At 39.8% G+C, this 27,281-nt stretch overlaps 1 protein-coding gene across 1 annotated transcript in view; it reads left to right on the top strand.

Annotated features, from left to right (window-relative positions):
• rbm18 (RNA binding motif protein 18) overlaps nt 1-22,075 on the top strand; it is a 31,750-nt gene extending 9,675 nt beyond the window's left edge. Inside the window, exons 2-5 of the mRNA XM_041194303.1 lie at nt 2,857-2,983; nt 14,150-14,236; nt 16,994-17,079; nt 19,817-22,075. Of these exons, the coding sequence (XP_041050237.1) occupies nt 2,857-2,983; nt 14,150-14,236; nt 16,994-17,079; nt 19,817-19,991 (475 nt within the window). The 3' untranslated portion in view covers nt 19,992-22,075. The remainder of the gene's footprint in view (nt 1-2,856; nt 2,984-14,149; nt 14,237-16,993; nt 17,080-19,816) is intronic.
• The last annotated feature ends 5,206 nt before the right edge of the window (nt 22,076-27,281 follow it).

Genomic DNA, 27,281 nt, shown 5'->3' with positions numbered 1-27,281 from the left:
GTTGACTCCTGTACCTGTATCTTATGTTCTTAACTTGCGACTGCTCCATAATATTTTTTAAATGTGAAAGTTTTATAAACATCTGCTCCAACAGGCTCTATTCCATGTGTGCATGTAAACTTTAGGACAGCTCCCTCTCCATTAAATGCTAGACGTGTCATTTTTGAAAATAGTTCTTCTGAACTCCATACAGAAACCCTGTGGGGAAACTAAAGGAAGATAGGAATATAGATCTCAAGTTGTGGCTCACATCCTTGTACTTTTTCAAATATTATGTCCAAGTAGGAAAGCCCAATGCCTCAACATCCCCAAGAAGGACATGCAGTGCAGGGCTAGCAAGGTTAAGGACTTGGGTGGGAGTGGGGGGGGGGAGGAGGAAAAAGAATTCTGCATCCCATGGACCAGTCAGATTGCTAAAAGATCAGCATTGCCTGGGAAAGGAATGGCAATGATCATGTGATTCCCACAGGAATTTCAAATTGCTAGATGATGATGTAGACTCCAGGCCAGTGGAATAGTCGGGCAATAACAGACGAACAGATGTCCTGTAGTGCTCTTGTGATTGCTATGTGTCCCAGATCAGTGTTTCCTCTGTGTACCCTGAACTTTGTGTTTCCCCCTTTATTTCATTATTGATCTATCTCGCCCTCAAACCTCCTCTCCCGATTTCTTTCAGTTCCTTGATTTGTTCATGTAACCTTTTTTGCCCTTGTCTTTTTGTTTACCTGAATCTGTATCAATGATATCTTTCTATATTGCCATCACTCCTGAAAATGTGTCTCTACTCTGACCAATAATTTAGCTGTCCTTTATTTACCTCTCGCTCCTATATTTTTTCATGTGTACTATTATATCTGTAAGAATTCTATCTCACAATCTGTTGTATATTAGGAACATTTGTCTACTCCCTACTTGGTGTTTTTAAATCTGCTTCACCTCCACACCTTTCTTGTATTTGATTCCCCACTGGTTTTTTAAATGCCTGTCTCTGTCTCAAAATCTGATCTCTTTTCTTTCAGCCTAACTCCTCCCCCAGCTTCTGATTTCTGCTGTGCATGTAATTTTTCTGCATTTGTTTATATAAAATAATCACACGAACCATAAATCAATGGAATTAAAATTTGGCCTGCCACTGTAAATTCTTGACATCTATATCTGTACAGTGCTTTGTTGTGCATTCTTTGCAACTTTTTAAAGCCGTTGAACTCCTTTTGGGAAAACTATACATTTGTCCAATCTCAGTGGGTGGTGACTGGGAAGGTGAGCACCTCTGTACATGAAGGTCACTGCTAGAGGGAAAATAAGGGAAGCTGCTAATGTACCCACCAAAGCTACTGCGTCCGAATTAACAGCACGGTTAGATTGTTTCAGTCAAATTAGTATGGTTTGATTCTAAACTAAACTAAACTTTGTACGCTAAGAATGGAGGTAAAACCTCTAAAATAAGGTTATTTCAATTGAAATTTGCCATGTATGTTTATCAGTAAGGTCAGGCCAACCAAAGTAAAATGTAATATTAAGTTGTAGAAATTAACTGGTGGGAGTCATTAAATTAGATGTTTGGCTGATCCTTTTTTTTTCTCACTACCAGCTTTCAGTTAAGGCTTTACCATTGTGATACTAAAAAGTTATAGAAAGTTACCGTCTAATGGTAGTATGAAAGGGGGCCACATTTACTACAATAGCTCCTTAAAATTAGAGGCTCTGATAAATGTTTTTTGAAACCTGGCAGTGAATTGGGTGGAAATGGCTTGTTTGATTGACAAGCCATGTTTACAGCTGTTTAATCCATTGCTGCTGTTGACCATGTCCTCGAAACAGAAGTTTGGACCTAAATAGCTGTACTCAAAAAAATAATTTTTAACTTATTCTCCCAGAAAGATTTGGACACTGCATGTCATTGGATTGGTTTTATTCGATTGCAGTGGACCTTGTTTCTTTCTGTCAAATTGATAATGCAAATTTTACAATGGAAGGGAGGCTGTCAGCTTTTGTGCACTGCTGTTGCCATGGTACTCTGCACAATAAATGCTTATTGGAAAACTTTCTTTTCCAAGGTTCACCAGAAACGTTTTTCCCGAAAGCAGCAACAATTACCTGTTTTGTTTGCATTGTATAAACTATATATTTTTATTTTGTTTGGCGGGAGGGGTTAGTCAAAGGAAGTGAGTTGAAAATGGCTTTGAGTTGAAATGTGCAGAATTCCAAACTTATTGCTGCTCAAAAACCAGAACTTTTTAAAGTCTTGGCAAAAAAAGGCTCCACTTTTTAATTGAAGGGAAAGGAAAAAGGCAGGAAGAGATTACTTGTGAGGGCATTTGTTAGTCATTTTATTAACAACCTGCTTGCACGAACAAGTTAATTTATTCCCAAAAACAAATATTTTTCCCCTGTCATGCTATCGTTATATATTCCCTTTCTCTACCCTTTTGGTTAGGATAAATAAAAATGACTTTTCCCCAACCCTTTGCACATTTGCTTTCCTGTTACTAACCTTACCCTCCTGTGACACTCCCCATATAGTACTTATTCTGCCTGCTCTGATGTTCATTGCACAATTGTCAGAATCAAACTTGTGTATTCAGCAGATAAAAGACATGGTATACTGATCCATTACACGTAAGAGGTTCCTGTACTTTAGTGTTAACTGAGTTTAACAAAATGTTCCAGCTTAGGATAGAAGCAAGGCCTTAAATAGAGCCTTCAGTAAACCACCTATTTGAATTTACAATTTAGGCTACACATAAAGTTTATTAGAATTATGTCTAGATGTACAGGTTTCTTTGATAGTGATATTCAATTCTGAAGCAACTATCATCGCATTCATATTAACAACTGTTTCCCCCTGTTTTACAGATATAACCTTCTAAAGCTACTCCAGAAGTTTGGAAAAGTCAAGCAATTTGACTTTCTGTTTCACAAATCGGGCCCACTTGAGGGGCAACCTAGGGGCTACTGCTTTGTCAACTTTGAGACAAAAGAGGTAGGTATTTTTCCAAAGGTACTAGTGCTTTTGGGCCACTAAAGATTCAGATCAATCAAGGCTTTTTAATTTAATCCCCAAGTATTAGAACAATTTGCCTACAACAACTTTGTCAATCATCCCTCAGCCTGAAAACTTAATTAAGTCAAAAAAAGCTTGGGACATTGGGTAGTTGATTAAGTAGGTCACACCTTGTAAGTTGTGACACGTGCCAAAGCCCCGTAATCATTTGCTTAAATTACAATGACCAGCAAGATGGCCATTATGAAAAGAAAAGTACAGCACAGGAACAGGCCCTTCGGCCCTCCAAGCCTGTGCTGTTCGTATTGCCTGTCAGCTAAAACATTTTGCACTTCTGGGGTCAGTATCCCTCTATTCCCATCCTATTCGTGTATTTGTCAAGCTGCCTCTTAAACCCCACTATCGTACCTGCTTCCACCACCTCCTCTGGCAGCGAATTCCAGATACTTATGGTCTTCCATATACACAGTCCCTGCTTCAGTAGCATTTCTATATCAATCCAAGGGGGGTAATTTATAAACAAATGTACAAAATCTCGATAATTAAATGTTAAAATTTAATTAGTCAATTATTATCTAAGGCTACAGCAAGCACTTTGTCTTCATAATGACTTCATATTTATATCACACCCTTGGAACATTGTGAGTGGAGATTCCTTTTTGGGGTGTGTTGCAGCCAGTGGCAACATTTATGCTGTTTTCCTTTTTTAATAACACTCTACAAGCTACCTACTCATTTCTTTCAAACCTCACTGAACATTCGGACAGTATTTGTGTTGGGATTTTATTTTTGACTTAATTCTAGCATTAGATATTAAATTTAATGTAACATAAAATTCACAGTATGTGTGTTTGAACATGTATGCAAGACATGTTGCATTCAGTTCTTGAAGGGATTAATAAAATATTTATAGAGAAGCTAGTTCCCTTCTATTTTCACAAATCACTGGGATATACCTTTGGAAATTCTGTAAACCATTGGTTTGGAAACGGTTTCAAATATTAGAACATAGTAGCAACAAAGGAAAATAAAGACCAGATGACCTTTGCAATGAACATGAGAAAAAGCTTCTGAGCCAGTCTGTTTACCAGTCAACTGTACAGACCTTAATAACTGGTGACCTTAGGTGCCCTCCCTCAGGTATTTTTTTTCTACTGACTTCACTTCCTCTCACATGCTAATATTTTCCTACAAAGAAAGAAAACCGTCAAATCAAAAACAGCTTTGTGAAGAACCACCAACCTCATTTTGAATGTTGATTTATATTTACCATAGTGCTAAAGTGAGACTTATTAATTATGTTGCACTAATTTTATAGTTTCAGGACCTGCTTCTAACAAGAGTAGGTACAAAAGCCTGTTGATGTTAAAGCAAAAGATATGATTTATTAGCTCTGTTACGTTGGTAGGTTGTGTATGTTGCAGGAGTGGATCCCAGCATTTTGTAAGAGAAAATATGCAGGATTGCCTTGCCATATACAACAGTCAGTACATGTTAAATCATACTATAACAAAAACAAAAAAATGCTGGAAAAACTCAGTGGGTCTGACAACATCTGTGGAGAGAAAGACAGAGTTAACATTTCAAGTCCATATGACTCCTCAGAGCTAAAGAGAAGTAGAAATGTGGTAACATGTAAAAGCAAAATACTGTGGATGCTGGAAATCTGAAACAAAAATAGCTGGAGAAACTCAGCAGGTCTGAAAGCATCTGCGAAGAGGGATACTGTTAACATTTCAAGTCTGTATGACTCTTCTTCAGAACTGAGGTAAAATATAAGCTGGTTGAGGGGGGTGGGACAGGTAGAGCTGGATAGAGGGCCAGTAATAGGTAGAGGCAAAGAAGAGATTGCCAAAGATGTCATAGACAAAAGGACAAATGGGGTGTTGACGGTAATGATATTAGCTAAGAAATGTGCTATTGGTGACATTTAAGGGTAGAAAGCAGGACGAGCAAGTGACAGATAGCCCTAGTCGGGGTGGAGTGAAAAGGGTAAATAGGGTGGTCAACAGGACTTTAAATTAGAAAGTTGGGGTGAAGGGAAGGGTAAATCTCCAAGGAGTATGACTAATGGGAAACAAAGCAGCAGGTTAGCGTGTGGGGGTGAATTCAACTTCATACAAAATTATGAAAAAACTAAAAAGAAACGAGAGCCCAGCAGAGGCTATTAAAGTCTCCAGAACACAAAATAGGACAGAGTATTTGGAAAGGGCTAGGAATCTAACTTCAAGCGCATCAGATAAAGGGATGACAATGAGAAAGGGGACAGGAAATACAGGACTAAAGGTGTTGTATCTGAATGCACGCAGTATACGAAATAAGGTAAATGAGCTTGTGGCGCAGATTGAAATTGGCAGGTATGATGTGGTGGGCATCACGCAGACATGGCTGCAAGGGGATCAGGACTGGGAGCTAAATATCCAAGGATATACATCCTATTGAAAAGATAGGCAGGTCGGCAGAGGGGGTGGGGTTGTTTTGTTAGTAAGAAATGAAATTAAATTGATAACAAGAAACGACATAGGGTCAGATGATGTAGAATCTGTGTGGGTAGAGTTGAGGAACCGCAAAGGTAAAAAATACCATAATGGGAGTTATGTACAGGCCTCTGAACAGTAGTCAGGATGTGGGGCACAAGATACACCAGGAGATAGAAAAGGTGTGTAAGAAAGGCAAGATTACAGTGATCATGGGGGATTTCAATATGCAGGTAGACTGGGAAAATCAGGTTGGTAGTGGATCCCAAGAAAAGGAATTTGTGGAATGTCTACGAGATGGCTTTTTGGAGCAGCTTGTGGTGGAATCCACTAGGGAACAGGCAATTCTAGATTTAGTGATGTGTAATGAGGCAGATTTGATAAGGGAGCTTAAGGTGAAGGAACCTTTGGGAGGAAGTGACCATAAATTGCAGGATAAATTCTATCATATTAAGAGGAAAAAGCTGGAATCAGATGTAACGGTATTACAATTGAATAAAGGCAACTACAGAGGCGTGAGGGAGGAGCTGGCCAGAATTGACTGGGAGATGAGCCTAGCAGGAAAGACAGTGGAACAGCAATGGTAGGAGTTTCTGGGAGTAATTTGGGAAACACAGCAAAAATTCATCCCTAGGAAGAAGAAGCATACTAAAGGGAGGACGAGGCAACCATGGCTGACAAGAGAAGTCAGGGACAGCATAAAAGCTAAAGAGAAAACATACAATGTGGCGAAGAGCAGTGGGAAACCAGGGGATTGGGAAGCCTACAAAGACCAACAGAGGACAACTAAAGAAGAAATAAGGAAGGAGAAGATTAAATATGAGGGTAAACTAGCCAGTAATATAAAAGAAGATTGTAAGAATTTTTTTAGATATATAAAGGATAAGAGAGAGGCAAAAGTGGACATTGGGCCGCTGGAAAATGACGCTGGAGAAGTAGTAGTGGGGAACAAAGAAATGGCGGAGGAACTGAATAGGTACTTTGCGTCAGTCTTCATGGTGGAAGACACGAGTAACATCCCCAAAGTTCAAGAGAGTTGGAGGGCAGAGGTGAGTATGGTGGCCATTACCAAGGAGAAGGTGCTAGGAAAACTGTAAGATCTGAAGGTGGATAAATCACCTGGACCAGATGGATTACACCCCAGGGTTCTGAAGGAGATAGCTGAAGAGATAGTGGAGGTGTTAGTGGTGATCTTTCAGGAATCACTGGAGTCAGGGAGGGTCCCAGAGGACTGGAAAATCGCTAATGTAACCCCCTGTTTAGGAAGGGAGTGAGGCAAAAGACGGGAAATTACAGGCCGATTAGCCTGACCTCGGTCGTTGGTAAGATTTTAGAGTCCATTATTCAGGATGAGATTTCAGAATACTTGGAAGTGCATGGTAAAATAGGGCAAAGTCAGCATGGTTTCATCAAGCGGAGGCCATGCCTGACAATTCTGTTAGAATTCTTTGAGGAGGTAACAAGTAGGTTAGACAAAGGAGAGCCAATGGATGTTATCTACTTGGACTTCCAGAAGGCCTTTGACAAGGTGCCGCACAGGAGGCTTCTCAGTAAGATAAGAGCCCATGGTGTTAGAGGCAAGGTACTAGCATGGATAGAAGATTGGCTGTCTGGCAGGAGGCAGAGAGTGGGGACAAGGGGGTCCTTCTCAGGATGGCAGCTGGTGACTAGTGGCGTTCCGCAGGAGTCAGTGTTGGGACCACAACTTTTCACTTTATACATTAATGATCTAAATGAAGGAACTGAGGGCATCCTGGCTAAGTTTGCAGGTGCTACAAAGGTAGGTGGAGGGACAGGTAGTATTGAGGAGGTGGGGAGACTGCAGAAGGATTTGGACAAGTTAGGAGAATGGGCAAAGAAGTGGCAGATGGAATACAACGTGGGCAAGTGTGAGGTCATATACTTTGATAGGAAGAATAGAGGCATAGACTATTTTCTAAATGGGGAGAGAATTCAGAAATCTGGAGTGCAAAGGGACTTGGGAGTCCTAGTCTAGGATTCTCTTACGGTTAACTTGCAGGTTGAGTCGGTAGTTAGGAAAGTAAATGCAATGTTGGCATTTATTTCAAGAGGACTAGAATATAAAAGCAGGAATGTGCTGCTGAGGCTTTATAAGGCTCTGGTCAGACCACATTTAGAATATTGTGAGCAATTTTGGGCCCCGTATCTCAGGAAGGATCTTCTGGCCCTGGAGAGGGTCCAGAGGAGGTTCACGAGAACAATCCCAGGAGTGAAAGGCTTAACATATGAGGAACGTTTGAGGACTCTGGGACTATACTCGATGGAGTTTAGAAGGATGAGGGGGGATCTGATTGAAACTTACAGAATACTGAAAGGCCTGGATAGAGTGGACGTGGGGAAGAGGTTTCCATTAGTAGGAGAGACTAGGACCTGAAGGCACAGCTTCAGAGTAAAGATAAGACTTTTTTGAACAGAGATGAGGAGAAACCTCTTTAGCCAGACAGTGGTGAATCTATGGAATTCATTGCCACAGAAAGTTGTGGAGGCCATGTCATTGAGTGTATTTAAGACGGAGATAGATAGGTTCTTGATTGGTAAGGGGATCAAAGGTTATGGGGAGAAGGCGGGAGAATGGGGTTGAGAAACTTATCAGCCATGATTGAATGGCGGAGCAGACTCGATGGGCCGAATAGCCTAATTTCTGCCCTTATGTCTTATGGTGTTATGGGTGGGGGGAAGGGATCGAAATAGGCTAAAAGGTGGAGATGAAACAATGGATGGGAATACATTTAAAAATAATGGAAATAGGTGGGAAAAGAAAAATATATTTTAAAAATATAAATAATTAGAAAAAGGGGATCGAAAAGGGGGTGGGGATGGAGGAGAGAGTTCATGATCTGAAGTTGTTGAACTCAATGTTAAGTCCGGCAGGCTGTAAAGTGCCTAGTTGGAAGATGAGGTGCTGTTCCCCCAGTTTGCATTGAGCTTCACTGGAACATTGCAGCAGGCCAAGGACAGACATGTGGGCATGAGAGCAGGGTGGAGTGTTGAAATGGCAAGCGACGGAGGTCTGGGTCATGCTTGCGGACAGACTGCAGGTGTTCCGCAAAATGGTCACCCAGTCTGCATTTGGTCTCTCCAATGTAGAGGAGACTGCATTGGGAGCAACGAATGCGATAGACTAAATTAAGATAAGTGCAAGTGAAATGCTGCTTCACTTGAAAGGTGTGTTTGGGCCCTTGGACGGTGAGGAGGGGGGAAGTAAAGGGGCAGGTGTTGCACCTTCTGCGGTTGCATGGGAAGGTGCAGTGGGAGGGCGTTGTGGTGTAGGGGGTGATGGAGGAGTGGACCAGGGTGTCCCGGAGGGAGCGGTCTCTACGGAATGTCGACGGGGGGGGGGGTGGGGGCGGCATGCTGGAGTTGGCGGAAATGGCAGAGGATCATGTTTTGAATGCGGAGGCTGGTGGGGTGAAATATGAGGACAAGGGGGATCCTATCATGTTTTTGGGAGGGAGAGGAGGGCGTGAGGGCAGATGCATGGGAGATGGGCAAGACACAGTTGAGACCCTGTCAACCACCGTGGGTGGGAAACCTCGATTAAGGAAGAAGGAGGACATGTCAGAGGAACTGTTTTTGAAGGTAGCATCATCGGAACAGATGCGACGGAGGCGAAGGAACTGAGAGAGTGAGATGGAGTCCTTACAGGAAGTGGGGTGTGAGGAGCTGTAGTCGAGGTAGCTGTGGGAGTCGGTAGGCTTGTAATGAATATTGGTGGACAGTCTGTCACCAGATAAATCATACTATCTTTGGCATCAAATCAGCCCCACAAATCTATGTTTTTCCATTGTGTCCAATCTATCTTATTGTCACAACCTTTGATCCATATTCAGCAATACCTTTAGATACCTTTTGACCCAATTTTATTTTATTTGTCTCAGTGGCCTTCCTGGGTAACCTATTGCAGCAGCTTTTTACTAGCAACTTTTGTATGAAAATATTCTTCATGGTGACCGCCCCACGTTTCTGCAGAGATTTAACTGTGTCTTTAGTATTTAAAACACAATCCTAGATTACCTTTCTCAATCTCTTTCAGAATTCTGAAAATTAAAATTCAGTCATTCTGAAGACCCTTTTCTAAAGAAAACAAGCTGAACTTAATTCTGCCTAGAACTTAGATTCCTCATTCCTGGAATTATCTGTGTTGGTTACCCCAGACCCCCCTTGAGGCCAACAAGCAATTAAAATATTTAACATGATATTTGTTTAATTGTATTTATATGTTACCTTATTTGCAAAGAATCATAGAATATCATGACCCAGGATAGGCCAATTGCTTCCAAGTTTGTGGTTACCAGTGTCATCCATGTACCTCCTTGCTCTCCACACTCTTCCAATATTCTTTTTCAAGCAATTATTTCATTCCTGTTTTTCAAAGAATTTATGAACTTTGTTTACCAATGGTCTGTGGCAGAGCATTCTACATTGTAACCACCGTCTTAAGGAAAGAAATACCTCACTTCGAATACGTTTTGTGATTGCCCTGAATTTTTGCCCGCTTGTTAACTGTTGGTGCCCTGTAGAAATAATCTATTGATATTTACCTTGTATCTTAACCTTACATAATTCTGAAGCCATTTATTGGGTGACACTTTAACTCTGGGCTTTTTTACTAAAGCTGCAAACTTCTCAAGTTTCTCTTCCTAATTCTACCTTTGTGTCCTTCATAATATCCTGGTGAAGCTTTAGTGCACCTTTTCTATTATATTTATATCCTTTCTTTTTGAGGGTACTCAAAGCTACATAGTAATGCCAAGTACAGTCTATTTATGGCCCTGTACAATTCCAATATTACCTCCTTTTTGCATTCTGTACTTCTAGACACAACAAGGTTCCATTCATCTATTTTTATGGCCCTTTGTACTTGTCCTTCATCTTTTTAAGAACCTGTATATCTGCACAATAAGATTTTTCTGCTTCATTTAACATCTTACATTTTTGAGGCATGTGTTTCCTTTTCCTGTTATTTCCCAAATCTATCACTTCACATTTTTCTACGTTGAACAGCAGCTACCCAATCTCTGACTGTTTCTATAGTCTACTAACCTGGCTATGTCCTTCCACAGACTTTTACAACCTGTAACAATAACAGCTTGCATTTGTATAGCACCTTTGGCAACGTAAAACGTCCCAAGGCACTTTACAGGAATGTTAAAATTTGACAGCCACGTGAGATCATAGGGCAGATTACAAAAATAGTTAGAAATGTAGGCTTTTAGAGGAAAAACACATAGGGAGGCAAAGAGGTTTAGGGAAAATATTCCAGCGATTAGAGCTTTTGGCAGCTGATAGTGTGGCTAATTATGGAGCGATTAAAATCAGAGACAATCAAGAGGCCAGAATTGGAAGAGTGCAGATACCTTTGAAGGCTGTGGGGCTGGAGGAAATTACAGAGATATTAAAATTAAAATGTTGCTTAGTGGGATCCAATCTAGGTCAGCAAGCATAGGGTGATGATGAATAGGACGTGGGCAGCAGAGTTTTGGATGAGCTCAGGTTTATGAAAGGTAGGAAATGAGAGGCCAGCCAGCAGTGTGTTGGAATAGTCACGTCTAGAGGTAATAAAGGTGTGAAAGAAGTTTTCAGCTGCAGATGAAGGAGATGAGGTGAGTTGGGTGATGTTACAGAGATGGAAATAGGTGGATCTTAATGATGGCACAGATATGTGGGTGGAGATTAATGTCGCCTACAAAGCAAGTTGGTGTCATTAGCAAATCTTGATATTGATCTGTCCTGCCCAAGAACAGCTCATTTATGTATACAGTAAATAAGACCACCACCAAGACAGAAGCTTTTACTTCTACCCTCCAAAAACTTTCTCTTTAATTCTACGTGTCTTTATCTTTACTTTTCATCTCTTACATTGTACTCTTACAAATGCTTTTTGAAAATCTATATCAATCATATATTCTACAACATTCACTACATTTTCATTTTTCTATCCGCTATTATTTCTTCAACTAACTCTAAGATTGATCAAGTACAACCGGCTTTTTGGCCATCTGTGCTTATTGGCTGCAGTTTCTTTGTGAGCTTTGTAATGTATATAGATGAGTAATTTACCATTAACTAATGTGAGACTAACTGGGCTATAATTTCCTGGCTTATCTCCATTTTTTTAAGAGCTCTGGCACAATTTAGCCACTCCTAAGTATCTTGGAAAATTATAGTCAGCCTCTGTTATTTCTTGATTATTTCTCAATGAACAAATGTAATGCAGCAGATCCTGGTGATTTGTCTAGCTTAGGTTTAGGTGACATTATGATATCTTTTTTTTAAATAATAGCCACCAACTGTTTGAAATTCTCTATCTACTTCCTTTGTAAAAACAGAGGCAATTAATTTGCTTATTATGTCTACCATCCCCTTACTTTTTGTGGTAAGCTGTGCCGCTTAACGTTCCTATATGAATTTCCTGTTACCACTAATGTATTGACAAGTTCTTCAATTTTTAATTTTGTGGACTTACTAGCTGCTTGCACCATGAGCTCTAGGCCATGAAAATCCTGGGACTTAGTTCTTTCACATTGTCTCTTTTTTCCAATACTTCTCATTTTAAAAATGCCCTATCTGCAGCTTCACCATTTTAACCACTGAAAATGGCATCCTGGCAGAATAAGAAGTTTAGCGCTGGCAGTCGACTAAGGATTATTTATATTGGATTTATTATATGATGATGCCTAAAGCCTACTTCTTAACTATTCTCAACTTCACTGCATCAAGCAGCACCATTGATTCCCAAGATGACAAGATTTGGGAGTTTGAGAAACTTGCAGTACTGACCCAAGCCCTGACACACGTTCTGCTTACCATAGGCTGAATGGTATGAACAGCACTTGTTATTTTACTCTGGGGTGGTCTGAAATCCGGTAATATCTCTACACGAAACTAACTGGATAGATAATGTACAGTTTTCAAATGTAGTTGGCATATGCCATCCCTTGTAAACTAGATTTTAGAGTCTCATTTTAACACTGTCCAATGCACCATTCAGAATATGCTTAATATGAAATAGCAGCTGAGCTGGAATGTTGTATATCTGGCCTGGCGTGTATCCAAGCTGTAACAATTAAGGGGTTAAGATGACATCCTAAACGATGATTGAACTTCAAGTGGCTTGTAAATGTCTGAGTCGCCAGGTTCTGTTGCAGCTCATAACTAGAGTGTTTTATACAATCAAACAGTTGGGCTATCTCTATACTTGCAATTGTTACTGCATTGAAAGGCACTCTGTAAATGGCCATCCAAGGTTTCTGGAGGTTGTCACCTGTCCAAATTGAGTTAACATAAACTTAAACCTTGATTAGAATGTATTTCATCATACAGTGCAGGCAAGTGGTCAAGGAATGGTGCTGGCACATAGAGCATTGCTTAAGTAATTTTGTTTTCAGTGCCTAAACTTAGCTGTTTGTTTAGTTTACAATAGTTTGACCTCCAGTTGGATGTTCTAAGTGATTATTTAATGGCTATCATTATGATTGAAATATTGAGATATGCTAGTTCTTGGACAAGCTAAAAGGTATAGCCCTCAATAAATTGTACTTGGTTTTAAGCTTATAGTGCTATGGCATTTTTCTTATTATGTTTGAATCATTTTTCTTTCTGAAACCATCTCTGTCAAAACATTTCCTGGGTGAATTTTTAAAAGACCTTCTCGCAGAGTATTGATAAAATTTCAGGTCTGTACGGAGCTACATAATTTCTGTCAGCCCTCCCAATGTTTTTATGTAGTTTCATCACTAGAAAGAAAAATCTTTTTCACCCATATAGCTTCTTTCAAACTGCCAGTGAATAACGGGGATACAATGGAGTAGCGGTAACGTGATCGGACGAGCAATCCAGAGGCCAGAGGCTATTGCTCTGGGGGCATGGGTTCAAATCCCACCGCAGCAGCTGGTGGAATTTCAATTCAATTAACAAACCTGGAATTAGAAAGCTAGTCCCAGTAATTTGTGATTGCTGTAAAAACCCATCCGAAAGGCCTTAGTGAACCAGGTGGATTTTTATGACAGTGTGACTCCAGACCCACAGTAATGTGGTTGACTCTTAAATACCCTCTGAAATGGCCTAGCAAGCCACTTAGTTCAAGGGCAGTTAGGGATAGGCAAAAAATGCTGGCCTCGCCAGCAACACACACCCCATGAAAGAATTTTAAAAAGTGTTTTTGAATTGTAGTGATAATTGTAATGTAGTAAACAGGGCAGCCAATTTACACACAGCAAGGCCCTCCAAACATCACTGAAATTGATGACCTGTTTTAGGTGGTGATTCATAGATAAGTATTAATTACGAGTACTCCTGTGCTGCTCTTCAGATAGTGCTGTTTGGCTCTTTTTGTATCTACTTGAGAGGGTAAACAGGGCTTCATTTTAACATGTCATCTGAAAGACTGCATCTTTAACAGTGCAACACTCCTTTAGTAATGCACCAAAGTTCCAGCCTAGGTTATGTATTCAAATCTTGAGTGGAACCTGAAGCGTCACCTTCATATTAAAGAGACTGGAGTAGCACAAACTGACTCAAGTCTGGCAACTACCAAACTTAATGAGTTATTCAGATAACTGCACATCAGTGTTGAGGTTTTTTAAGAAGCATATGTTGCCTATTCAAACACTATTAACTTAATTTCCCCCTTGTTTTATTTTTCTAGGAAGCCGAGCGAGCCATTCAGTGCTTAAATGGCAAACTTGCCCTCTCTAAGAAACTGGTAGTGCGTTGGGCACATGCACAAGTGAAGGTGAATACTATTGCTGAATTTCTCAATTTGTCATAAATATATAAAAGTTCCTGTAGATTTTTCAGAAAGGATTTGAGATTTAAAAGTGCAGTCTTTTGGCTTGCTTTTCCGGACTATGATTTTATAGTCAGTGAGTGCTTGCATTAACCCTTGTCCTGCTGTATAAACAGAAACTCTGAGGTTAGCACAATAAATGCTATAATTTGTGCCTTTATACAATCTAGATCTTTTCTTCAACTGTGGTGTAAGTATATCATATATTTCAGGTTTTAATTTTGTAAGTAGTTCTGATGTCCATTGCAAAAGATAATTCATACCTAAACATCAGTTTGACACTCCAGTAGGAGAATCTTTATTTTCCTAACATTATTTTAACTATTTCAGGCCCCTTTGTCAACTGAATTTCTATTTTTGATGTTGGAAGATTTTGGCACCTAAACATTTCTGAGTTACAAGCAATCTATGCAAGTGGGGCAGCACTCTTGTCTAGGGTCTTGTGGACAGAACATTTCACTAGTGAAATACTCATGGTAATTTATAACCAGTTCAGTCATTCTGGAAAATTCTAAGTAAAATGTGCAGCTCTTTCAATACTAGTCATCTGTCCAATAGTTGTGACTAACAAATTGCATACTGCAGCACTGCTTTATACTGACTCTAATACACTACCATCTGGTGTGGCTGAAGTGTGTAAGGTGAGATGGGCCCCTTATTGTAATGAGTTTTCAGATTAAAATTGTTGAAGTAATGGTGGATTGTGGCACAATGTGTTGTGTCGATGGTCAGAGCTCTTGGTCTGCGATGTGGGTAGAGGGGAGAGCGAGGAACTAGTCTTTTACCTTCAATCAGTTAAGTTTTTCAAATTGACAAGTTCTGGTTCTTAATAGGTTAACTCAGGGTTGAAATGGAGAAAGTGAGAGAGCAGCACTAGTTCCTTTCATCTGACTCCTACCAAAGATTGTTTTTGTCATGTTCAGTGTTGTTGATTGCAGTAGTCATATGGGCTGATTAATTTATCGAACTGCGCTAATTTCTGTTTTGAGTGCTGTCGTAAATAATGGGGAACGTTCTGTAACATTCTATGTATGACCTATAACTTGGCTATGTTGGGGACCCTGGCTATTTTCATGAAAATTGCCTGGGCAAGGAGCAGTTAACATCTGCAGGACATTTCAAAAGTTCCGCCTAGAAAGTTAAGTTTGAACAACTGCCAAATAAAACATTTCTGAGGAAGCTGAACATGCTGATGCTGTTTCAAGGGGCCTTACAACCCAGGACTAGGAGTAGGGACCCTAACTTCCATATTTCAGGGTGGAGAAGCTTACAGTTGAATTGATATTTGCAACTTCTATTTTGATAACTATAGTGACCAGATTTTCATTTATTTTGCTTAAACATTTTAAAATATACATTTTAGTTAGACATATTATTAAGTTGTCTTTGCTCATTCATTAATTGCGTTCCATTTATTTTTTCTTTGTAAATGTCCCAAAATAATTATATTCAGAAGTAAGGATATAGTCTTTAGCACTGTAATCTGTACAAAAAGTGTCTACACAACTAATATCCAATGTACAGTGGCAGATCATTACTTCAAGAACCAGTAGTAAGTGATGTACCCTAGCTCTGTAGTGTACTTAGCTAAAAATTATTTCTTGATACATTGGCATTATCCAAAAGCAATGAAGGAACAAGTGGAAAATTATAAATGATTTAGGATTATATAATCTCCAGTGGGCCACACATAGATAAATTTAACCAAAATTATTTAACTTTATTTAGAATACACCTCTCATAACTATTGAAAGTCAGACTCAATATAGATTATGGATATTCTGCTAGCAAGGACTGTGCATTGCTTTTGGAACACTTGAACCAATAGTCTACAGAGAACAATGCTGTCACTTGCTCACTTAGGCAAAGGGGGAAATTAAATAGATTTTGTGAAAAGCTAGAGAATTACATGATATTTGTACATCGGCATAATCCTCCGCATACCTCCAGACACCCCACCACCATCACCACAGCCCTGCCCCCCGCCCCAATACCATTTTTCTACAATAGATGGATCTATTGTTTTCTTTCACATCTCATTGTATTTCTGAGGAATAGAATATGCATGTAACCTTGTAGATTTGTGAATGATGTACAAATTGTTCATAATTTTTTTATATATGCACTGCATATAAAAGCATTGCATGGAAATTTAAATTGACCAAATACTTACTGACTACTTAAGAGCTGTTTGAGTTGCTGTACTACCATGCCAATTTGATGTGTAATGCTGCTTCAGGATCACCTAGCGTTTAATTCTGTACTATTGCCTTCTAACTAGAAGTACATGAACATTGTTCCACTCAGTCAACTTTATCTGAACATGCCAGAATAATATGCATTCCAGTTATGTGAATACAGTTTTTGCCAAGAAATTGGTGTTTGAGAACTCACGGGGAGTACAGGCTGGAGATCAGGCATAGTGTTGTATCCCTGCTGCTGATCTGCATGTCATTCAAGTACAACTTTCTTGCTGGAAGCCACAGGATAATGTTTGCTTTCCTACTTTAACTACTTGGCAGAAGCCAAAGTGCTTTTACACTAAAACCATAACGTGTTCTTTACTGTTTCATCAGGCCCTGTTTCTCCCTGATGCAAATTTGAGTGAATTTCAAATTTGAGTTTTTATCTACTGATAATGCATAGAAGTTTTGACCTAGCAAAAGTTTCTCATCCATATTTCTTCCACTTGTTTTTATGCAGAGATATGATCAATACAAAAATGATAAGATTCTTCCAATAAGTCTGGAGCCTTCTTCAAGCACTGAGCCAGTGCAGTCCAACCTGAGGTAATGTAGAGAATGTTCCTTCCGCCAGTTAGTCGCAAGTATAAAAGCCTATAGAACTGGAAAGTGTTGGTGTTCAGTTTATGCATGGAAGATAGAACCTCTCATTTTCCTTTTCATGGACACAAAAGATCCAGCGGCACAATTCTCCTAAAAAACAGGGGAGCTCTTCAGTGTCTTGGCCCGCTCATTGACCTGATATGTTAACTCTGTTTTTCTCCATAGATGGTACCTGACGAGTATTTCCAGCATTTTCTGTTTTATTTCAGGTTTCCAGCATCTGCGGTATTTTGCTTCAGAATAACTGAAGCTAAACTGATTTGTTACAATTTACAATAAGGGCCCATTACAATTGCATTTTTCTCCATTTCTCACTCACCCTTTAGTGAGCAAAACTCCATTGTTTAATTGAACAGTCTTTAAACAGATGGAGTAGTGAATACCACAGAGTTTTAATATAAAAGAAAGACTTGCATTTATGCAATGCTTTTCATGACCTCAGAGCCCTTTACAACCAATGAAGTACTTTTATAATGTAGTGTATTTGCTGTAATGTAGGAAACACGTCAGCCAATTTACATACAGTAAGGTCCCATAAACAGCAACGTGGTAACAATCAAATAATCTGTTCTAGTGATATTGGTTATGGGGTAATTATTGGCCAAGACACTAGGAATAGCTCCCCTGCTTTTACCAGAACTGTGCCTCTGGATCTTTTGTATCCAGAGGGCAGTCAGAACATTGGTTTAACATCTCATCCAAAGGACGGCACCTCCGACAGCACAGCATTCCTTGTGGGGCACTGAAATATCGTGCTCCAGTCTCTGGAGTGGGGTTTGAACGCACAACCTTCTGACTCTTGAGGTGCTTGCGCTACCCTCTGATATTAAATTATGTTTGACTCACTTATTTCAAGAACAGCATATTTTGAACTTCACTGGTCATCATCAATGAGTTGTCAAGTTTACGAGATAAGACCCAAGACCTGCCTGGGTTTAGCTGATGTTAACTGGAGAGTGGAGCTATGCTAAAATTAACATTGAGACATTGGGTTAGGTGGGGAGGGTGGGCGGGAAAGAATAAGTCAGCATCTCTGCTCCTGGTCAGAGTCCAGCAAACCCCAATGGAAATGTCCATGTGGTAGATCTAGGGTGAGGACAGGATTGGACTCAGCTGGATGTACCCACAGTTAAATAGCCCTGTGTCTTTAATTATCAAGGCTCCAACAGGAATAATGGCCACTTAAAGTATCAGTTCCCATGGAGCTGTAGCCCAGTGAAGAACCAGTTAAATCAAGAGATGATTTAATTCACATGGGAGGGGGAGGGGAGATTCAATTGCACATTTTAAAGCATTTTAGTTGCATACTCTGGAACTGAGCAAATTTATAAATAAGAAAAAGTAGGATTGAAGGAGGAAGTCAAATATAAATTATAGGGATATGGTGAAATTCCTGCTTGGCCAACTGATGTTTTTTTCTCTTCCCCAATCTCTATAACTAGGTAAAACGTCAAAAAAGGACAAATTAACCAGTTTAAAGTGCCAATATGTGGTACATGAAGCACACTGGATTTTTTTAGTTTTGAAACTTTTTTTTGAGGAAAAACCTTACTCTTATCCCCACCTGGACACATAATCAATTCACTATAACTTGTGCTTCTAATCAGCAAGGTAGGAGATGATAAACCAGGTGCTATTTACACTGAGTATCTTACATAAGAATGCACAGCCAGTGGTTTAAAGCTTTTACAAACAGTAAAAGAGTTGTGTGTCAAGATTGTCTGGAGACCATTACCTACGGCCCTGTGGCTTGAGATGTTAATGCTTAGCTTGCAGTAGCAGTCAAAGCCCAAGAGTAGAATAAAGACTAAAGCCTCTTGCTTTTTGATGGCCTACAGAAAGAGTATTACATTTTCAAAATTATACAGTGAAACTAATGTGAAATAATGTAATACATTTATAGATCCATATTAAATAGTGACTGTTTGTATTAATATCAATTTGGACCACATTTGAATAGTATAGCCTACAACCAGAGTTCCTGCTTGGAGAAATTACATAGGAAGCCCTAGTGCATTTCTTATGTGGAGTCTCAACTATGCTGTGTTACACTGGTGGTGTCCCAATAGGATTTCTCCAGCTTCATTAGAATATGCTGTGGAATTGTGCTATAAAAAAAATGTAGGTCTTTTAAAGCACATTTAAATTTGTGATCCAAATTCCACACCCCATATGATTGCTGTAAGCATATTTTCATGGGCTGGGAATCCTTACAAACAGTTTGAATTTAAATTTATCGCAATCAGTTCTACAGTAGATATTATGTGAAGTGAGTTCAGCAGAAGAAAAAACAAAATGGGTACCATTTACTAAATTCAGTTTGGTCATTGCATGACTTTTTGATGCATAATTGCCAAAGAGTTGGTTGAATCAAATTCTAGGTACTGATGTTCTGAAAATTTAACTCTTTCTGCCACCAACACTATTCCATTATTTAAAAGAAATTTCTTTTGTATTCAAATGAAAACTTCAAACACTTTAGGAAAGCTTTTATTTTGGTGCTTGACATTAGATATCTTCAATTTCTGAAGTCTAGCAAACAATATCTTATGCTATTATGTTAATAGCCAGCTACTTGATTTCAAAAATCACTTTGCTATTGACTTTTCAAAGCCATAGGATATAATGTAGATTAAAGCGCTTTAATCTTGTTCTAATGGTCATCTCTTTTTATTTGCAGCATTAGTGCAAAAATAAAAGCAATTGAAACCAAGCTTAAAATGATGGCCGAGAACCCAGATGCCGAGTACACTGGGCCCCCAGCTTACTCATACAATAAGCCCACAGACAAAGTACAGAGTAACAAATCACGAACTGCTCCCTATCCTAGAGTTGTTCGAAAATCCAAGCGATGACTGAGACCAAGAATACTTCACTTCAGTCAGACTCTTTCTTATCAGATTTCTTCGTATGATATTCAGTGTCACTGTAAAATTTAACAATTGCTGCACAGTGACTTGATATAATATAATTTATTTTTCTAAGAAAACAAATTTAAGCTGTTAGTCTTCAGAGCATGTGGTTCAAATGTATTCCAGCAGGGTAATTGGGAGTGCTTCGACTCTTCATCCTGGAAAACTGATTCCCTAATCCCAGTGTCACTTTTGACCACGCTGTTTAAGACTGTGCCCATGACTTTGGGTGCGACAGAAATATGGCTGTTTCTTGAGTAATATCGCTTAACAGCTTCTTGCAATTTGTGGTGCAAGGATGTTCTGCTGTGGTTTTTCATGTAGGATGCATCCATAATCTTGCAATTTTCTATTTGACCAAGGTTGCTGCTGAAGGCCCTGGATTATATGGTGATATTTCCCCTTTCTATTTCTTTGCAAATTTGGAATCTGAATACAAGTATAGTTGCCGATTTGATAGCAATAAACATCATGAAAAGTCTGATAATACAAAAGTTTTATACTGACTGTATTCGAATTGAATTGAAAGTTTGTTAGATCATAAACTAATACTTGCAAAATAGTATGTGCTGGCTGTTTTTTTCCACAGTGTAACCATGGTGAGTCACGTAGCAATGCTCGAACATTTGAGAGAGAGAGGCTAAGTTGTGCCACCTTGTATTCAACTGCGCTATAACTTTTTAAAAATCCAATAACAAAATGTGAATTGGTGATGATCCAGACCAGTATGAAAATGATGGAATATAGTGAAGCTTCTGTCATTATATAAAACTTCTCATGATACTGGTTAGGTTTTCAGTAAAGTCAGAATCAAAGGTATTGTGCAATTGATAATGATAGATCCAACATCCAGTCTGATCCAACTTCAAGTCCTTGTAACGCTGTTTATTTTCCCTGATCCTGTAGACCATCAGCTTTTTTTGCCTTTGTTCATTATTCACAAGCCTTGAAGTTCATAAATGTATTGAGATTGACAGGTATAGCATGTGACAAACATCACTAAAGAATAACTGAAAAATACACTCCAGTGTTTTTTTTAAATAAGACCAGACTTGTGTATATTTTTAAAGGAGCCTGTAACTTTTTAGTGAACCCTGATCCGGCATATTCTTGTTCTGAGGACATGATTTGTAACTGAGTGTGGCCGCTGGAGATCATGATATGCACTGCTTGCCGCATGTTATAAGAGGTTTATCATCCTCTGCACTAATCAGAAATAGTTTTCTCCTTCATGTGCAAGGGGGACATGAAAACAATTTAAACCATTTGTAACAAAATATTTGCCATGTAGTAACATGAACATAGCACTGTCGTGTATTGTAATGTGTGAACGTGGATTTGTAAATATTTACAAAAATTGATACTGTTACTCCAAACAGCCTTGGAGTTAAATTGGTTAATGTTATGGGGGTTGAAGTACAGATTTATGTTGTAGCTAGCCGATGTCTTGAGCACTATGACCGTGCATTTTGGAGAGTGAGCCTTTCTTATTTTTAGCCAAGCCACTAACTCAATCTCAGGAACTGACTGGCTTTTTTTTAATGTAAACCACCCAAAGTGGTAAGATTGCTTCCTATTTTTTTCCCCAATCCTTGGTATACAAATCAGACCCAAAGTGACTGGATAATTCCTATTCACAATGGACTGAACCTATGGACTTAGAGAGGGGGCCAATACTTAACCCTAGGTTTTTACTTGTACATTGAAGAGTCATCCCTGGAACAGATCATGATTTCAATTAGAAACTGTATTTTGTATATGTTTTATGACTGAATCCCTTTTAAAGGCATTGTCCATGCAAATAATGGGAAAATGTTAAAGCCATTCCTTGTGTAAATTTGTTATTTATGGCTTACAATTAAACACTTTTATCTAAACATTAGACTTTCAAATCATCAACATTGAAGTATGGATGGAAAGTATTGGTTGTTTTTTTTTTCTAGGTTTTATGACTGGCATAACAAGTTTCCATTACTGTAAAGCCTATTTTATCTTTTGGAAACTATTAAAAATGAATGTATTTAAAATTAGTTGGTTTGAGTATATTTGCCCGTGTATCTGATCAATACTGGTCACAGCAACATCACTTTCTAATAAATTTAAAATATTTTACATGCAAAATGACCACTAGATCATTATAGCAATTGTACCATGATATTGGTGCTACACTGAAGTGATTCAGGCTTCCGTTTTTATTGATTTTTTTTATTGTAAATACACATTGAAAGAAATAATGCAGTTAACTTTCAATTTTTCTTGTCTGATCTTTTCTGGCCAAGAAATATGTTTACTGTTCCTATTTGTCTACTACTGCCCCTCTGGCTTAAATTACAAAGTCCATGAAATTACAGTGCTACATTCAAATTGGAAAAATAATCTGCTTTAGAAATAACATTTTTTGAAAAGGAAGACAGGGATGGCATTTAAATAGTGATACAAAACCTCAGGACTTTCCAAAGTATATGAGTCAATCGAGTATAGTTGCTGTAGCAATACAATGAAAAGGAACGTAACACTAAAGCTAACCTATCTAAAGCTTTGACCTGCCTGAAGGGCACAATAAAGTTGCAGGTTTTTAAGCTATGCAGCAGATGTTTTTTTCAACAAACTCCTTATAGTTTGGGCGTGTGAAATGATACAAATTTTTAAAACAAAATCAAAAATACCTGGAAAAACTCAGCAGGTCTGGCAGCATCGGCAGAGAGGAACACAGTTAATGTTTCGAGTCCGAATGACCCTTCAACAGAACTAAGTAAAAATAGAAGAGAGGTGAAATATAAGCTGGTTTAAGGGGGATGAGACAAGTAGAGCTGGATAGAGGGCCAGTGATAGGTGGAGATAACCAAAACATGTCATAGACAAAAGGACAAAGAGGTGCTGAAGGTGGTGATATTATCCAAGGAATGTGCTAATTAAGGGCAGAAAGCAAGACGAGCAAGGTACAAATATCCCTAGTGGGGGTGGAGTGGGGTGAAGGAATCAAAAAAGGCTAAAAGGTAGAGATAAAACAATGGATGGAAATACATTTAAAAATAATGGAAGTAGGTGGGAAAAAAATCTATATAAATTATTGGGAAAAAAAGGGGAATCGGAAAGGGGGTGGGGATGGAGGAGAGAGATCATGATCTAAAATTGTTGAACACAATATTCAGTCTGGAAGGCTGTAAAGTCCCTAGTCAGAAGATGAGGTGCTGTTCCTCCAGTTTGCGTTGAGCTTCACTGGAACAATGCAGCAAGCCAAGGATGGACATGTGGGCATGAGAGCAGGGTGGAGTGTTGAAATGGTAAATGACAGGGAGGTTTGGGTAATGCTTGTGGACAGACCAAAGGTGGTCACCCAGTCTGCGTTTGATCTCTCCAATGCAGAGGAAACTGCATTGGGAGCAATGAATGCAGTAGACTAAATTGAGGGAAGTGCAAGTGAAATGCTGCTTCACTTGAGTGGGCCCTTGGACGGTGAGGAGAGGGGAAGTAAAGGATCAGGTGTTGCACCTTCTGTGGTTGCATGGGAAGGTGCCGTGGGAGGGGGTTGAGGTGTAGGGGGATGTCCCGGAGGAACGATCCCTGCAGAATGCTGCCGGGGGGGGTGAAGGGAAGATGTGTTTGGTGGTGGCATCATGCTGGAAATGGTGGAGGATGATCCTTTGAATGAGGAGGCTGGTGGGGTGATAAGTGAGGACAAGGGGGACCCTATCATGTTTCTGGGAGGGTGGAGAAGGTGTGAGGGCGGATGCGCGGGAGATGGGCCGGACACGGTTGAGGGCCCTGTCAACGACCGTGGGTGGAAAACTTCGGTTAAGGAGGAAGGAGGACATGTCAGAGGAACTGTTTTTGAAGGTAGCATCATCAGAACAGATGCGACGGAGGCAAAGGAACTGAGAGAATGGGATGGAGTCCTTACAAGAAGCGGGGTGTGAGGAGCTGTAGTCAAGGTAGCTGTGGGAGTCGGTAGGCTTGTAATGGATATTGGTGGACAGTCTATCACCAGAGATTGAGACAGAGAGGTCAAGGAAGGGAAGTGTCAGAGATGGACCACGTGAAAATGATGGAGGGGTGGAGATTGGAAGCAAAATTAATACATTTTTCCAAGTCCCGACGAGAGCATGAAGCAGCGCCAAAGTAATCATCGATGTACCGGAGAAAGAGTTGTGGGAGGGGGCCGGAGTAGGACTGGAACAAGGAATATTCCACATACCCCATAAAGAGACAGGCATAGCTGGGGCCCATGCGGGTACCCATAGCCACACCTTTTATTTGGAGGAAGTGAGAGGAGTTGAAGGAGAAATTGTTCAGTGTGAGAACAAGTTCAGCCAGACGGAGGAGAGTAGTGGTGGATGGGGATTGTTCGGGCCTCTGTTCGAGGAAGAAGCTAAGGGCCCTCAGACCATCCTGGTGGGGGATGGAGGTGTAGAGGGATTGGACGTCCATGGTGAAGAAGAGGCAGCTGGGGCCAGGGAACTGGAAATTGTTGATATGATGTAGGGTGTCAGAGGAATCATGGATGTAGGTGGGAAGGGGCTGGACAAGGGGAGAGAGAATGGAGTCATGATAGCAAGAAATGAGTTCTGTGGGGCAGGAACAGGCTGACACAGTCGGTCTGTCGGGACAGTCCTGTTTGTGGATTTTGGGTAGGAAGTAGAAGCGGGCCGTACGAGGTTAGGTGACTATCAGGTTGGAAGCTGTGGAAGGGAGATCTCCAGAGGAGATGAGGTCAGTAACAATCCTGGAAACAATTTTTTTTAAGTTATGCGCATAGTCGTTCTGAACCTGAAAATGATTTTATCCAATATCGGTACTGCATGTGAAAGAAGTTGCATGATTAACCTTAAAAGCCAGTAAAGAAGTCTTCGTTTGAATTTGTACATGCTGAAATTTCTTTTAAAAATTACATTATTCAAAATCTAAAATCAGGAGAATTGTACTATGTATATTTGATTAAACTGCACTGAAGTCTGTTGGCACTATAGGCCACTTACAGCTTTGATCATCCAGTTTCAAGACTAAATATGACTGCAAAATTACTGATCCAGTTTCATAACAGTTCAGTTGTAAGACTTGGAGCTATTTCATGACCTTTTTTTTTATTTTACTGATTTTTTGTCCAGTTTCAAAATGGTGAGATTTTCTGATGCAGGGAAGTTGTATCTAAGTGCAGGCATGATGAATAACATAGCTTAAAAGCTAATTGAAGTCTCAGGATCCATAGACTATCACCAGGGTGAAAGGAAATCCACAAGGAAGGAGTCAAGGTGAAGAATTCATTGTTAAGGAATTATAAGCCATCCCTTCATCTGATATGTTAATGTAAAATTAAACTAATAAATTTATTAAAATGTTAAACTAAAACAAAGTTAAAAGAGAAAATATGTTTAAAGAAACAAAATTAAGGTTAGATTAAAACATAGACCTGTGAACTGTGACCATCTATAAGTCCATAAACACCTGGAAAATGGAAGTGTTTAACAGCATTGCAAGCTGAGAAGTTTGGTTGGCAAAGGTCTGAAAATATTCAATGTTGAAGGATTTCATTAGCAATTGTTCAGTCTAACCCATTTGCCACTCACTATTGATGAAACCAATTAGATTAATACTCTCACCTTTTGTCAGTCGTTTATAACACAGACGGAGGCCATTCAGCCCATCAAATCCATGCTGACTCTCTAGAGCAAACTAATTAGCCCCATTCCCCCACTCTATCACCATAGCCCTGCAAGTTTATTTCCTTCAAGTGCCCATCCAATTTCCTTCTGAAATCATTAATTGTCTCTGCTACCGCCACCCTCATAGACAGTGAGCTCCAGGTCATTACCAGTGACTGTTAAAAAAAGTTCTTCCTCACATCGTCCTGTGTCTCTTTTCCAAAACGTTACACCTGTGTTCCCTAGCCCTTGTACCGTCTGCTAATGGGAACAGTTTTTCCTTTCTACCTTATCTAAACCTGTCATAATCTTGTCGACCTCTATCAGAACTCCCTTTGGTCTCCTTTTCTCCAAGGAGAACACCAGCTTCTCCAGGTTAACCTTATAGTTAAAGTCCCTTATCGCTGGAACCATTCTGGTAAATCTCCTCTGTACCCTCTCAAGGACCCACACATTTTTCCTAAAGTTTGGTGACCAGAACTGGATGCAATACACTAGTTGTGGCCTAACCAGGGGTTTTATAAACATTTTTGTACTCAATACCTCTACTTATGAAGCTCAAGATCTCAAATTCTTTGCTAACCACTCTATCAATATGTCCTGCCATCTTTAGAGATCTTGGCACACAAACCCCCAGGTCCTTCTGTCGCTGCACATTCTTTAGATCTATACCATTAAGTCTATATTGCCTCTTGCATCCCTTCTGACAAAATGCATCATATCTGTAATCAGGGACTTGATGTTTATATTTGTCACCTTTTTCTACCAAAGGTTTCTCCAGCCACTTATAGTTATTCATGTCGAATGGGCATCAATGACTGCAAAACCATCCCTTTTAACAAAGATGGCAGCCTAGATTTTCCAAGCAGTGACGATGATCATTGGATTGACGCTGTGATCGAATATTCTCCCAACTCAATGCTGCTGCGTGTTTCTACCAGGACCTTTCAAGCCCAGCTTTCTCAGAAATGCACAGCATTCTTTGAGGAACATCACTGAAATGAAGTAGAGTTGGGGAATACAGGACATGCCCCCTTTTTATGGCCCTAGCTGCCATATACTAAATCTAAATGTCCAGTTTGAATTTTAGGGGCTGGGTGATTGTGTGTATGGGCAAGGTGGCAGGTGGGTTGGGGGGTGGTCGGGGGGGTAGTCGCAAGATTGTAGGTAGATTGGATCAGGAAGGTGTCAGGTTTTCGGGGAGGGGGGCAGGGGTGGGTGTTGGTCAGGGGGAGTGATTGGGGAGTCAGTTGTGGAATTTCCCAGATATTACCCAGAGTTACTAGTTTTTTTAATCTGTCTAACATTTCCTGGGTAACTAGCAGGTCAGTACCACGGAATTGTCTGAAGTGAGAGTTGGAGACATTTGCGCAGGGTTCCAGGGAGCAGGGGAATTCCCATCGAAAGTTGAAACTTCCCAGGTAATTCCCACATCGATCCGCATGTCTGGTCTCCCACGATCCGGAGGAGGAAGATTTGGACTGATGTCTGGCTTTCATAGCACACCCATCAACAGGTTTGAATCTCAGCTCAGTAAAAACAGTCCAAACGTATTTCACAGCCTTTGCCTTCAGTAGTTTGAGGATCTTATGTC

The sequence above is a fragment of the Carcharodon carcharias genome, chromosome 8 (genome assembly GCF_017639515.1).
Source record: "Carcharodon carcharias isolate sCarCar2 chromosome 8, sCarCar2.pri, whole genome shotgun sequence".
Taxonomy (NCBI): Eukaryota; Metazoa; Chordata; class Chondrichthyes; order Lamniformes; family Lamnidae; genus Carcharodon; species Carcharodon carcharias.
This window is presented reverse-complemented; position numbering and strand designations above follow the sequence as displayed.